Raw genomic sequence first — 13377 nt, forward strand, 5'->3', positions numbered from 1 at the left:
CGCCTTCCAGGCCTCTCTTGGTGGGATAAAGTCAAAAGCCAATTGCTGTTCAAAAGCAACTTTGATTTCGTCCTAACCTCTGCTTGTTGGTATCCCCCCAAGCCCTGTTTCTTCCCCAGCATGAATGCTGTAGTTACCTTCTCAATCCTCATCTACAGTGGCCAGGTACTCTTAAAAAAAAAAAACACTCCCACACACAACAGAGATGGACAGCATCATAATTTATGTGGCCACGTCTAAGATCTTAGGCTTTTTTATTACTCTTTGTAATTTTCCATGGTTTACTTTATTTTTCATTTTTCACAATGATCATTGAACACCCTTACCTTTGCTGAACTCCCTCATGCCCAGTCTCTCTGATTTTTAAGATACTGTAACTGGAGGAGGTTCAGCTTCCTGTAGCCACAAAAGCCAAAATCATGAGGTAGATGTTGGTGCAAAAGGAAAGAGGTTTTATTCAGATGCTGTCCAACCTGGGAGAATGGCAGACACCCATCTCAAAGTCCACCTCCACTTTCTGCCATGGAAAAAGTCCAAACAAGGACATGCAAGGCCAAGACAAAAGCGAGTATCCAAAGTTCTTGCTCCGTTTTAAAGTACAGCACTTTGGAGCCTGCAGGTTAAGTGGTTTTAGTCCCCATCCATGTAGCTAGCGTGTCCCTGGCTGCTGTCCATTTCAGACTTCCTCTTGGAGCCTGTGTGTGGAGCCCACACAGCCCTGGACCATGCGGCAGCCAGCACGACACGGCTGTGTGCTCCCGGGTGAGCGGGTGTGTATACCCACAGTTAAGTGCATCACCAGGTGGGCAAGAGAGAGAGGCAGGGAGGATCTCTTATCAAGGCCATGGGCCACTTGATTGCTAAGGCCACGTGGCCATGGAGAGAACAGGCGGGTTCACTGTGCTACTGCAGATCATGAGCAAGCAAGAACTTCTTTTTTCCCCTGAGATTATATTAGATTGGGTGTGGGACAGACCAGGTGCTTTCTCAAAATGAACAGTCAACTTTCCAAACTTTTGTGTGCTTTCAGTCCATCTCCCAGCCGATCCCTTCTTTCCCCAGGCTAGACTGAAAGGCCTCTTTTTGGCCTAGCATGCCCTCTCCCCCAAGCCATTTTGACCCCTATGGCACATGTACCTGCCTTCCCAGGTCCTGGACTCAATCTGTTATTGGAAGGGGGGAAAATGACTTTCTTCCTATCCAATTATTTTGCTAGCTTTCACATGTTCAGTGTAAGAACCTCCGCTTGCTGCTGTCTTGGCCATTGGGAGTGACTTGCTGGTGCTCCAGTGGACAGTTTTACAGTAACAATATGACCTTGCCTCCATCATGAGAAAGTATCTTCCATCAGGCCCGATTTTCCTTGCCTCCTCATTTCCTTAACTATGTATAAAACATACCTGCTTATTTCACTTCCATACCTCTCCTCCTCAGGGCTCAGAGAATGAGATGCCATTCCCATTCAAAAGTAGTATCTATTCTCCTTACTTCTTTTTCACTCTTCTCTGAAATTTTGGTTTGTTCACCACTTAATTTCTCTCTTTCCCACATTTAAAAATTTCAATTTCTGTTTGTTCCTTTTAGCCAATTAATGTGCTCAAAACTCTGCAACCCAAATAAAGCTCCTGTATCCCATGCAGCTGCTCTCTAATGTTTCCTAACTTCTCATCCGGCCTTCTCCAAAGAATAGTATGTGTCTGCTTTCTCTTTTCTCCTGCTTGTCATTCAGTCCTGAACCTTTCACAATATGGTTTTTCCCTCTGTTCTAATGGACTTGATGTTATTAGAATTATCATGATCTTCTAATTAACAATTCTAGAAGGTTTTTTTTGTATCTACACTACTCTTTCCACTACATTTTTCACTATCAGTCACTATCTCAATCTTGAAATTCTGTTGGTTTTTGTGACACTGTCATTATGATTTTCTTTATTCTTATCTTATGAGCCATTTCTTCTCTTCATCATTCAGACCCCTTCTGGATTAACTAGTTCACTGTCATCAGTGAGTGACTTCCCATACCATGGCCTCTAAAAATCTGTTCCCTAATTTCAGACTGGAATATCCATCTGCTCCTAATATAATCCAATAGAATATTATTTAGGCACTTCAAACACATCACATCTGAAACCATATTCATTAGCTTCCCATGGAAACTATCACTACCCTTCTATGCATTTTTTCTTTTATACTTGTATAAATAGTTACATAAAGCTGACACCCAAGAGTTATCTTTGAGACTATCCTTTTCTTCACATCCAAGTTTTCAACATATATGTATTTATATATACCAGGGTGGGCTAAAGCAGGTTTATAGTTATGAATACTTGAAACAGAGTTTATTCTTATGTTACTTATTATTTTGTCATTTGTTTATATTACAACTGTAAACCTACTTTTGTTCACCCCTATATATATTTACACATATGTACAGAGATTTCTTGTATGCCCTCACATATATAACCTTACCTATCATTACTGTTCTGCATATTTTCCCTAAATAATTTTTTGGCTTTTTCTTCTCATTTATAACCCTTCTATTACTGATTAAGCCCTTATAATCTATTGCCTAATTAATTGTATTAACCTACCTCTTCTCCATGCTTGGCCTCTCAAATCTCTTCTCCATGTACTCATCCGAACATTCTACCTAAGCTAATTTAAATCCCTCAGTGGTTCCACAGGGCCTATGGTGGGGGTGAATCTTAAGTCTCTCACCCCAATATGCACAGTGATTCAGGCAGACATTCTCGCCATTGGTTCCCTCTTATATTTTTTGCTATTCTAGACTATTGGTGGTGTTTACCTCACATGACATTTTTTCTTGTCCTTGTTCCTTTGCTCATGCCTCTACCTCTCAGAACCCTTGCCTCACACTCCCATCTCTTTGCCTGGCTAACTCCTACTTAACTACCTGTCCCTACACCTGCTGTACCGATCTCCATGAGGCTTGCCTTGACTTCTGTTAGGATTCTATTGTCTGTTCTTCCATAATGTTCTATAAAAGTCTATTTTGCTGAATTAACAGCAACGTGAATGTTCATTTGTCCCACCAGAGTCAGGTCCTCATGAGCAGACATTCTATGTGAATTCATCTTTGTATCCCTAGTTATCCAAAAAGTGTATGTTCTGCTTATAGTAAAAATGTCTATTGAGTGAATAAATTAAAAAACAGACCCATGCAATTGAGAAGTAAATTAATAATCTGAAATATCTATTTGATATATTACTTTCAAGGAGCCACTGAAGTGTTTTGCAATAGAATATTTACATAAAATATAAAATTTAACTATGAATAATTGATAAATATTTGCTTTCTCTTTTATAGTGTGTAATGTGTTTGGTTTGTTTTGGATTCTTAAGATTTTAGAGGGCAAGTCTTACATACACTGTCTATGTAGTAGAATTATAAAAAGTGTTAAAACATAGTATTTATCTTAAAGTTTAAAAATATAGGATTTTAAATTTTAATAGGTTGTTTTAACTTGTGAATAACATGACCCCTAATAAAGAGACTAAAAATTGTGACAAAAATATTTTACAGAAACTTAATTATAAATATCACATATTTTAAAACTTAATTAGGAGCTTAAAGGGAATTTCATTCATTAGGTGAAAGGACATAAATGAAGTTAACAGTGAATAGGATTTGAAAATATTCAAGGCTGGCAAATATGCAAAAAGGAATAACTAACACTTATAACTAAATTAGTTTTAGAATTTATCCAGAAAACATTATACTGTGCTGATGTAATGTGTCCTTTTCTCCCAAAGAGTGCCTAAATTTCAGCAGCAGTGACCTGAACATTAATTAATATGTAGTAATAATATAGTTGATGCTCATTATTTTCACTGTTTGTGTTCCATTAAGTTGCCATGAACACTGATTCGTGAATAGTGAGCAATTGTCCCAAGGGGGGTATACAGAGAGTTAGGTTTCCAAGAGCCTTGAGTCACACCATTTCCATCAACTGATCAATAACATAACCTTATTTTACATGTTTCTGTTTAAAGACACCTTCTTTTTTATTATTGATTCTAAATGCATTTTAAACGGTGAAATCACCAACAAGATTTCTTTCTACTTTGCTCAAGTTTGTGGCTGCAGAAGCACTGGCACAAGTCAATTTTGTGAGGTGCAAGTAAATTTTAATGAGAAGTCAAATTTGCAAATACAAAATCTGCAGATAGTGAGGATCAATTGTATTTTGAAGTACATTTCCAGTTGCCTATGTGCACTAACCACACATTTTGGGTTATATTTATTTTGCTTCTTAATTTATTCTCAATATTAGGACAATGCTCTATAATCTATTCTATGATATTCTAAAGAAAACCCATCATTGGGACTATGAAATTAAGCTCATTTTCCATTCTAGTTCCTGTCTGTCCCTTGGAGGTCCTTCTGCTTCACTCCTCTCCCCTGAACACTTTCCATCGTGTGAAGAGTGCTGAAGTTCTAGTTAGAAGATGTAATTTCAGTGTTAACTTTGCTGTTACCTAAATGTGGAATCTTAAACAAATTATATGGCCAAACTAAGTCTTCCTTCCTTATGTGTTGTGTCAGGTAACCTCTAGGATCTTTCCCAGCCTTAACACTCTGTTATTCTATATATGTGGATCTTGGAAAATTTATACATTGAAACAAATTATGCTACTAAAGCAAAATTAATTTCAATAACTACAATAAGGCAAAAGTTGAGGGTACACATGTTTTTTAAAACTCTGGAATTCCTTACAGTTTATTCTTTAAAATATTAAAATTTTTAGCTGAAAAATATTATAAATTATTAGAGTATAAACTAATTACCTGATAAAAACTGTCATACAAGAGCAGAAAAGCTTATGTGCATACAACAACCAGTTAAACAATATAAGAAAAAAATTTCTTTACAATAACAATAAAAATATATTTTTTAAGATTTTATTTATTTATTTTTAGAGAGAGAAGGGAGGAAGAGAGAGAGAGAAACATCAATGTGTGGTTGCTGGAGGTCATGGCCTGCAACTCAGGCATGTACCCTGACTGGGAATCGAACCTGTGACACTTTGGTTCGGAGCCCGCACTCAGTCCACTGAGCTATGCCAGCCAGGCAATAAAAATATCTTTAAAAATCTTAAAAATAAAGTTACCTGAAAACTATAAGAATGATATGAAGCAAAAGAAGATTTAATTAAATTGGAAGATATAATTTCCTATTAGCCATCAAACCATCAGGTCGATAAATTCAAATGGAAATTTTATGTCCTAAAATTAATTTAGAAACATAGATGTCAAAAAAGCCAGGATGTATTTAAAAACAAAATAGTAAGAATAGAATACTTTTATTAAAACATATTTTAAAGCTATAATAAGTAAAACATAAACTAAACATACATTACTAAACATAATAGGCAGATATGTCTGTTCATTAGAAAGGCATGTAATAAATTTCTAATATTTCTGGAGTCTTTATATCTTCATACACACATAATTCCAAGAGTCATGGATATATCATAATGTATAAGGCCATTTTGCTATAGCTTAAGAATAGAAACACAAAACAATTGGTATTTTATTCTTCTTGGTGAAATCTAATTCCTTTGTGGTCATTAAATAACTTTTTAGTCCACATGACTTTTTTGGACATTTGGAGTTGGTACATGTGACTACAATTAGAAAGATGGGACAAATGATTCATTCTTCTTTATTTGTGAATTATCAACACATAGAATAGTTTCACCTATTGTTCTGAGCGCTGAAGGTACAATAATAAATAAGTTACAACTTCTTTCCTTATTGAGCTCATGGGCCATAGAGAAACTCATCTTTTACAAGGAACTACTATTCAATACAGTAAGTTTTCATTAGCTTTATGAGGTTAAAAGAAGTAACAGTTCTTTCTGCCTGAAAATTTGCACCGTAAGAAAAAAGTGCTTCACAGGCAGAGACATTATGTATGTCTCAAAGCCTTTGAAAAATAAGTAGAATTCTGCCAAGAAGAAAAGGAAAAGAGAAATTACTCAAAACAGAAGAGAAAATAGTCTTGAATGCATTCAAGCATGGAAAAACACTGAGTATGCAAGAACTCCTCATGGCCCATGAGGCAAGAATACAGGATTTCTGAAGGAGGACAGCAGCAATGTCTGGAAAGAGACGGGGGACAAACTGTGAAGAAACTTGCAGGCGGAGGGATTTAGTCATTCTTGCTAGGTAAAAGCAAACCGTCAGAAGGTTTTGTTTTTGTTTTTTTCAAGAAGGGCATGTGAAAAACAGATACCAGATTCATTCCGAAGGAACTCTGAGGAATATAGCTTAATGTCTGATTTTATCCTGTGGGCACCAGAACCTGTACAAGTCAGGCAGAGGCTCCCTTTCAACTACTGATGTATGTGAAGGTGTTTTGTAACTCAAGGCGAAAATGAAGAAGACAAAAAGGTCCATTGACAGTAACTGAAAGCATTCTCTGACACAGTACTTCTCCAGTCTGGATGCACGTTGGAATCATCAGGGGGGCTTTAAAAAGTGCTGATGGCTAGGTCTCACCCCTAATTCAGATTTAATTGGTCTAGGAAGCAGTCTTGCCCAGTGATTCTAACATACATTCAAGCTTGAGAACGACTGCACTAAAGCTAAAACCTGTTGTTTCTGCAATTCTAGTTGTTATTTTTCCCAAATCCTAAGGTATCTGAAATTCGAATGGCTCTCATAATACATGTATGTGTTTCATTTTGTTTCTTCTACCCTCCAAAATTCTATTAAATATATGATACATCTTAGAACCAATGTTGTCTTAGAAAAGAAGGGAAGTACTATATAAAATATAACTTACTAACAATGAAATATAAAGGAGGTACAGTAGCTGGTGTTAACCCTTATCCCATGTGTCTGGTTTCTTGTCTGTCTCTTTGCATGCTATTCTGGCCAGCATGCTCTGCTTACACTGAACTAGTCCCTATATTGTTTTGCCTTCCAATGTTTTAGGCCACTTATTCCTATATACGTGCACACTATGTAATCTCTAATTTTTTGAGTCTTTAACCAATTGATTTTCATTGATTTCTGCATAAGGTTTATCTTTTCTCCAGGATATTAAAAAATGCTGGTTGTAGTGGTATAACTTTCAGCTCTAACCTTAAGATACTTTTTGTTTTCCTGGTTGCTGTCGTTCCATTTTAGTTTTACTAAAACGGTATGCTAGTGGTAGGTTTAAACCCGTATTCACTAAAAGAAATGCTTTCCAATTTGGAGTCATTGCTGAAATCAGATCCCTCATTCTCGTGGTGCTTATTTCTCACTCTCCCTCTCACATTCTCTCCCCCATTTCCTCTCTCCCTTCCATGCTCTCCCTCTCTCTCTCACTTCCCACCCCCAAAAGGACACTCATCCATCAAAATCTCAGAAATAGATCAGAGGTTTAACTGTGAAAGATAAAGGAGAAACTGAAGGTGGACTTTCAGAGTGAGAAATGATGAGAACTATAAGAATCACAAGTGCCCTAAGAATGTTCAGTGCCAGGGGAGAAAGGAAAACAAGCCTGGGAGATATCTCAGAGTTGCTGTAAGGATTAGAAAATGAATGAATTTATAATTACTTTTGTATACCTGTTTTACATTTTACTGTTTTTCCCATTGTAATGTAAGCTCCGTGGGTATAAGATCTTGGTTTTCTTGTTCACTATTATATTCCTACTGCCTAGTTCATTTTCTTGTACATAGTAGGCGTTTATCAAATATTTTCCAAGTAACTGAATTAATGTGTGGTAGGAGTAATAAGTGAAAATAGAGTGTTGATAGGTGATTTTCGGATTAGGTAAATTCTCATCCACATATTCAGTGACAAACACTAACCAATAATCATGTTTGCCAAGGAGGTCTTGCTAAATATTTGGAAAAAATTATCCTAAGCATTTTAGTTAATGACATTATCTGCATTAGTCACTAATGTGAAATAGCTGCAGAAATGACAGCATTAGGTTATACTTCTGGAAATTCTTGTTCAGTTCAAAGAAGATAGTTATTCCATTGTGCTGTATTATTCATTTGCTAGTGTGAACCATAAGTTTTGAGAGTTACACCAACTAATTAAGGTGTAGTCCAAAGATAGCAACCAAAGCAGGGGTTGTCATTTGAGGAGTGGTTAAAGCTTGAAAAATGATAGTCAAAGACAATAGTATATAGTACAGGGTAGGATTTAATGGATTGGATTCTACACCTACTTTTAACTATCCCATTCAATGACCATGGCCAAGTAAATTGTCTTTTAGCCCCAGTTCTATTAAAAAAAAGGGGGGTGGGGTGGGGAGTGTTACTCTCTAAGCTTTATTCCAGCTGTGTTATTCAATAATTATAAAATTTCAATATTATGTGTAAATATAAGAATTTTCTTCAAGTAATGAGGAGCTGTTCACATATAAAATGATACTATTTTAGTTTGTTGTGTTTTATTTTTATTTTTATTTTTATTGTTGTTCAAGTACAGTTTTCTGTCTTTTACAACCATCCCAGCCCACCCCCCAGCCCTCCCCACCTTCCTCCCATTTCCACTCGCCCCTAGTTTTTGTCCATGTGTCCTTTATACTTGTTCCTGTAAACCCTTCCTCTTGTCCCCTGAAATTCCCTCCTCTCTCCACTCTGGTCACTGTCAGCTTTGTTGTGTTTTAGAAAGTAGAATTATTCCTAACAGGTGGGACTTACATGAGATTTTAGTTCAACCTAAGAAGTAATTTTTTAACTATTCATGCAATGAGAAGAAGGCTTATTGTGTAAAATAGTGATACTTTATCACTCTCAATGACATCATGTAGGGAAATTATTCATCAGGTTAGACAGCGAACTTGATACAACCTTTCAACTATAGTATCTTTTGATTTTCCTAAGGTAATCCCAAAGCATGACTGATCATGAATTTGTATACCAGTATATAGAATTGAATAGATGACTTTCTGTTATCATAAAATAAGGAGGGTGGGAAGCATGGAGCACCCAAACTTCTTCTCTTTGATCCACTTTATCATGTTCAGCAGGTTCAAGGTCAACTACCGCCATTAATGATTCCCGTATTCCCTCCTGATCAACGGACACTGGCTGCCGCTGCCCAGCAAGGATTCCTCCTCCCTCCAGGCTTCAGCTATAAGGCTGGATGTAGTAAGTATCCCTGACTTTTCATCTGGGAGTGGGTGGAGGAGATGGCGTTAAATTAGGCAATTTAACATTTCTGCCACACCAAGAAATGAGATCACCCATATAGCATTTTTATTTTAAAGAGGGAACACACAGAAGGTATTGAAAAGGATTTATGTTGGTATTTAAAAGAGCTTAGATTACTTCTATGCTTCTGAAGCCAAAATTTACTTTTTAAAATTCAGTTTCATAGTTTCTATTTCTAGTGTATTCTTAAAATATGAATATAATATTCAGGCTAAATTTATTTTGCATAGATATGATAGGAATATGCTTTTCAATAACTTTCCATTGTCCTTTAATTAGGAAACCCAGTTTCCTAATGTGAATTAGTTGCTCTTCCATTATCTGTCTCCACCCTATGTTTATAGCCTATTTTCCCCTGGTCTTCTTTTATTTTTTCCATTACCATTTAGTCCCCTTATATCCCTCCACCTCCCAGTAATACCACACTGTTGTCCATGTTCATGTGTCCTTTTTCCTTTTTGTTCAATCCCTCCACCCCCTAAGCTGTCATCTGCTCTCCACTTATGAGCCCATCTCTGTTTTTCTTGTTAGTTCAGTTTGTTCATTAGATTCCACATATGAGTGAAATCATATGGTACTTCTCTTTCTCTGACTGGCTTATTTCACTTAGCATAATGCTCTCCAGGTCCATCCATACTGTTGCAAAAGGTAAAATTTTCTTCATTTTTACAGCCAAGTTGTTTTCCATTGTGTAAATGTCCCATAGTTGCTTATATGGAGGCAGCCCACGTGCCCTCATCTTCTTTTAGTTCCTAGACCAAACCTCTTTCTTAACTCTGGGCCGGAATTATCAGTGCTCATTCTCTTTGATATTCTGAACCTCTTTCAAATCAGACCTGAGAGAGCTCAGCTGACCTAGTTAGATCTCTTCTGGTTCCTTTGGATCCTGAAAAAAGAGATTTGAAAAAGTAGGTTTACAATTGCATTGTATTACTAATACAATAATAAACAAATAAATAATAATATTCAATACAAGAATAAACTCCATTTTGCATACTCACAACTATAAACTTACTTTTGCTCACCGTTTTTCTCTTCACTTTAATTGAATGCTCTATGAAGGCAGGTGCTGATTCTGTCTTACTTCTTGTTGTATCTAAAATTCTAGTATAGCATTAAACTTTTGTTAAATGAATGTATGAATGGTGAATGAGTACTCATTACAAAGAATACAAGGGCATTTCGTACTAAGTGGTAAGTTACCAACATTGCCATTAATATTGCTTATTAATTTTAGATGCCTGCTATTTTGTGACTTCCTTTTTTACCAAAACTGAAATTGCACATTGTTAGATTTTTTAAAGACTTTATTGATTTATTTTTAGAGTGAGGGGAAGGGAGGGAGGAAGAAAGGGTGAGAAACATCAGAAATATCAATGTGTGAAACATCACTGGTGCCCCATCCCAGGACCTAACCTACCACCCAGGCATGTGCCCTGAATAAGAATCAAACTGCCGACCTTTCGCTTTCCGGGAAGATGTCCAACCAACAGAAATACATCAGTCAGGGCCATTGTCAGTTTTGAAAACAATCTAATACTTCATTTTCTAAAATTTATATAGTCAAAATGCCAACTATAATGTGTTAGATAAAAATAGTAACAAATTCCAAAAAGGGTCTAAACTAATAAGGTAAATATCTTCTAAAACATTATCAGGTCTAGAAAGAATATAGGGAAAGCAAGTTTATTAAAGTATTTTCATTGATAAAAGTAGAACACCACTGAAAACAATTAGTGAAATAATGTCATTTTAGATATTTATGTAGAATATCATTTTATAAATAACAGTGGGTTTTTGTTCATTTGTATGTTAATAAATTAGCATCTTCCTATGCTTCAGTACTTACTATATTTGCAGAACTCTACCCAACAGTAACAGAAATCAGATCTACGTTTCTTATTAAATGATGTTTTGAATTTTCATACCTATCACTTATTTCTAGTCTTCAAACATTTCTCTGTGTAATATTGAAGAAACAGGATATATGTTTTCAAACATACAAAGTCATTTGAGATACATAATTGCAACTATGAAATCCAGATAAAAACTGAACTGAACTTAGCACTGTAAAAATTCACACTTTTATGGTACTGTCCCCTTTGTGGGTTTCCCACTATGTTTGCACATCTTTCTTTTGATGTCATTTTCCTATGTCTTAAGATGGTATTCTCACTCTGGATCCTTAATTTATTCATTTAATATTATCTGCCACATCATTCCTATATTTGTAGATCGATACATCCATAAACACTAACATGTTTAATAATTAGGGGCTATATATTTTAAATATTTACATTCTAATAATAATTTAAATTCTAAAAATGGAATTCTAAATTCTATTGCCCCACTAAATGTTGTGATTTTAATCGTAAAAGATTTTTGTGCTTTGTTTTGTTTCCATTTTCCTGAGGAATTACTATTCACATTAAACATATGTTTCCAATGTGGTTTTGGTAACCCTGGTTACTAAAATGAAAAAAAGAGACACTTTTAAAAATCATCAGTTGCCTCAGACTGCACCTGCAGTATACATGTATAGACTAGTTCTGTTTTCCAAAATGAACTTTTTTAAGCAACTGTAGAAATAAGTCCCATTAGCAAATATTGTGCTGAAGAGAAAACCACATTGAGTATGAACAATAGCATAACTGTAGGCTTGGAAAAGGTCAAGAACACCTCAGCCTCACTTCCAGTTGACAGAGTTGGCATACTAAATTTGTTCAGTGTGAATATAATGTGGCACACAGAAATTTTTCCTTTTGAAAATTGTTAGTATATTAACCATTTGATATTCATACCTGCAGTGCTTAAAGTTATAAAACAATGCCTCTTCTTTTATAACCTTGGAAATAAAATAGAATAGAGTCTCCACAATTGCGGGCAAGCTTGAAACCAGCATCATGCCAAACTGTAAAACTAAGAAGTCAGTAGCAAAAGAAAGCACCGCCCTTGGTGGACACCCTGGTACTCTGAGTCAGTTTGACTGAGGAGCCTGGTGGAAGTGAAAAATAGTACAAACTCCTTCCTACCTAATTACGTTGTAGGGAAGGAATTGGGGTAGGGAGAGAGACAAATCTGAACATCTCCTCTCTTCAATGTGCCTTAATTTTTATCCTCTCATAGATGTCAACCATATGTGACTTGGCCAGTTGTCAGTTGTTCAGAGTAATATTAATAGTTGTCGATGACAGAGACTGACTCATCCATCTTGATTTCAGTTTCAAGTAAATATGAAAAATATACCATTTGTTATCAGTAACTCAAATGCTTTTCATAAACTTCATAGAAAGTATTGATAAATTTTCCTGTTTAGACTATGTGTCTTGATAAAGTAAATAACATAAAAATCTCTGGAACTTTACAAAAAAGCTAAAGTGTTCTCAACAGGGAATAATAAAATAAAATTATAGGTCAGGCGACCTAACCATCATACAATTAACTAAAATCTTTTCTCAAAAAAGAAGCTTTTGCTGGACATAAAAATATATTTCCTTTAAGAAATATAATGGCAAAATTAGAATATGGCGTCCAATGGACACCTACAGAATATAGCTGCACATCATTAAACAATATCAGTATAAAAATCACAGTTTTAAATTATATTTATGGGTACTAGCTCATTCTAATTAGAAAACAATTATCATAGTCCCGAAACACTTTTGAAAAATAACGAGGGTTCCAATTCTGAATTATAAAGTAAATGGGTGCATACATGAAGTACACTTTGGGTGATGGAAGAATCTAGAGACACAGTCCATTTGCCTCTGGTGGAAAGTCAGAGTGGAACCACAGCCTCTTAACCAAAGACTTCAACCTGTGAACTGCAAAGCTTGTGTTGGGTAGATATTTTTGAAGTAAAATATACATCCCTTTGACACCTGCAGAACAATTTTTGTTGTTAGGAAGACATCTGTTTTGTATTTGCTTATCATAGAAAAACATGTACCAAAATTCAAAATATTTTTGAATGTCGGTTTTAGCCTAACATTTTAGACTTGAAAGAAGCTTTTAGGTAAGGTGGTTGAAAGTCCTAAGTTTGGTCAATACCAATTTCTCTAATACCAATTTCAAGTTCTCTTTCCCCAACACACAGCTTCCTCCATCCTACTCTTAGGTCAAGTGCTATTCCTGTTTGGGTGTATAATTTTTAGTCATGCAATTCTAATAGATACTTTCAAAGTTTTT

At 35.6% G+C, this 13377-nt stretch overlaps 1 protein-coding gene across 9 annotated transcripts in view; it reads left to right on the forward strand.

The window, feature by feature from the left end:
* SOX5 (SRY-box transcription factor 5) overlaps window positions 1-13377 on the forward strand; it is a 931891-nt gene that overhangs the window by 796929 nt on the left and 121585 nt on the right. For 7 of the 9 annotated variants that reach the window (XM_036017301.1, XM_036017302.1, XM_028531943.2 and 4 more), the window contains one exon: window positions 9003-9126. In XM_036017301.1, the coding sequence (XP_035873194.1) occupies window positions 9003-9126 (124 nt within the window). The remainder of the gene's footprint in view (window positions 1-9002; window positions 9127-13377) is intronic. The other 2 variants (XM_028531944.2, XM_028531945.2) reach the window with 1 other exon arrangement.

The sequence above is a fragment of the Phyllostomus discolor genome, chromosome 2, assembly GCF_004126475.2.
Source record: "Phyllostomus discolor isolate MPI-MPIP mPhyDis1 chromosome 2, mPhyDis1.pri.v3, whole genome shotgun sequence".
Taxonomy (NCBI): domain Eukaryota; kingdom Metazoa; phylum Chordata; class Mammalia; order Chiroptera; family Phyllostomidae; genus Phyllostomus; species Phyllostomus discolor.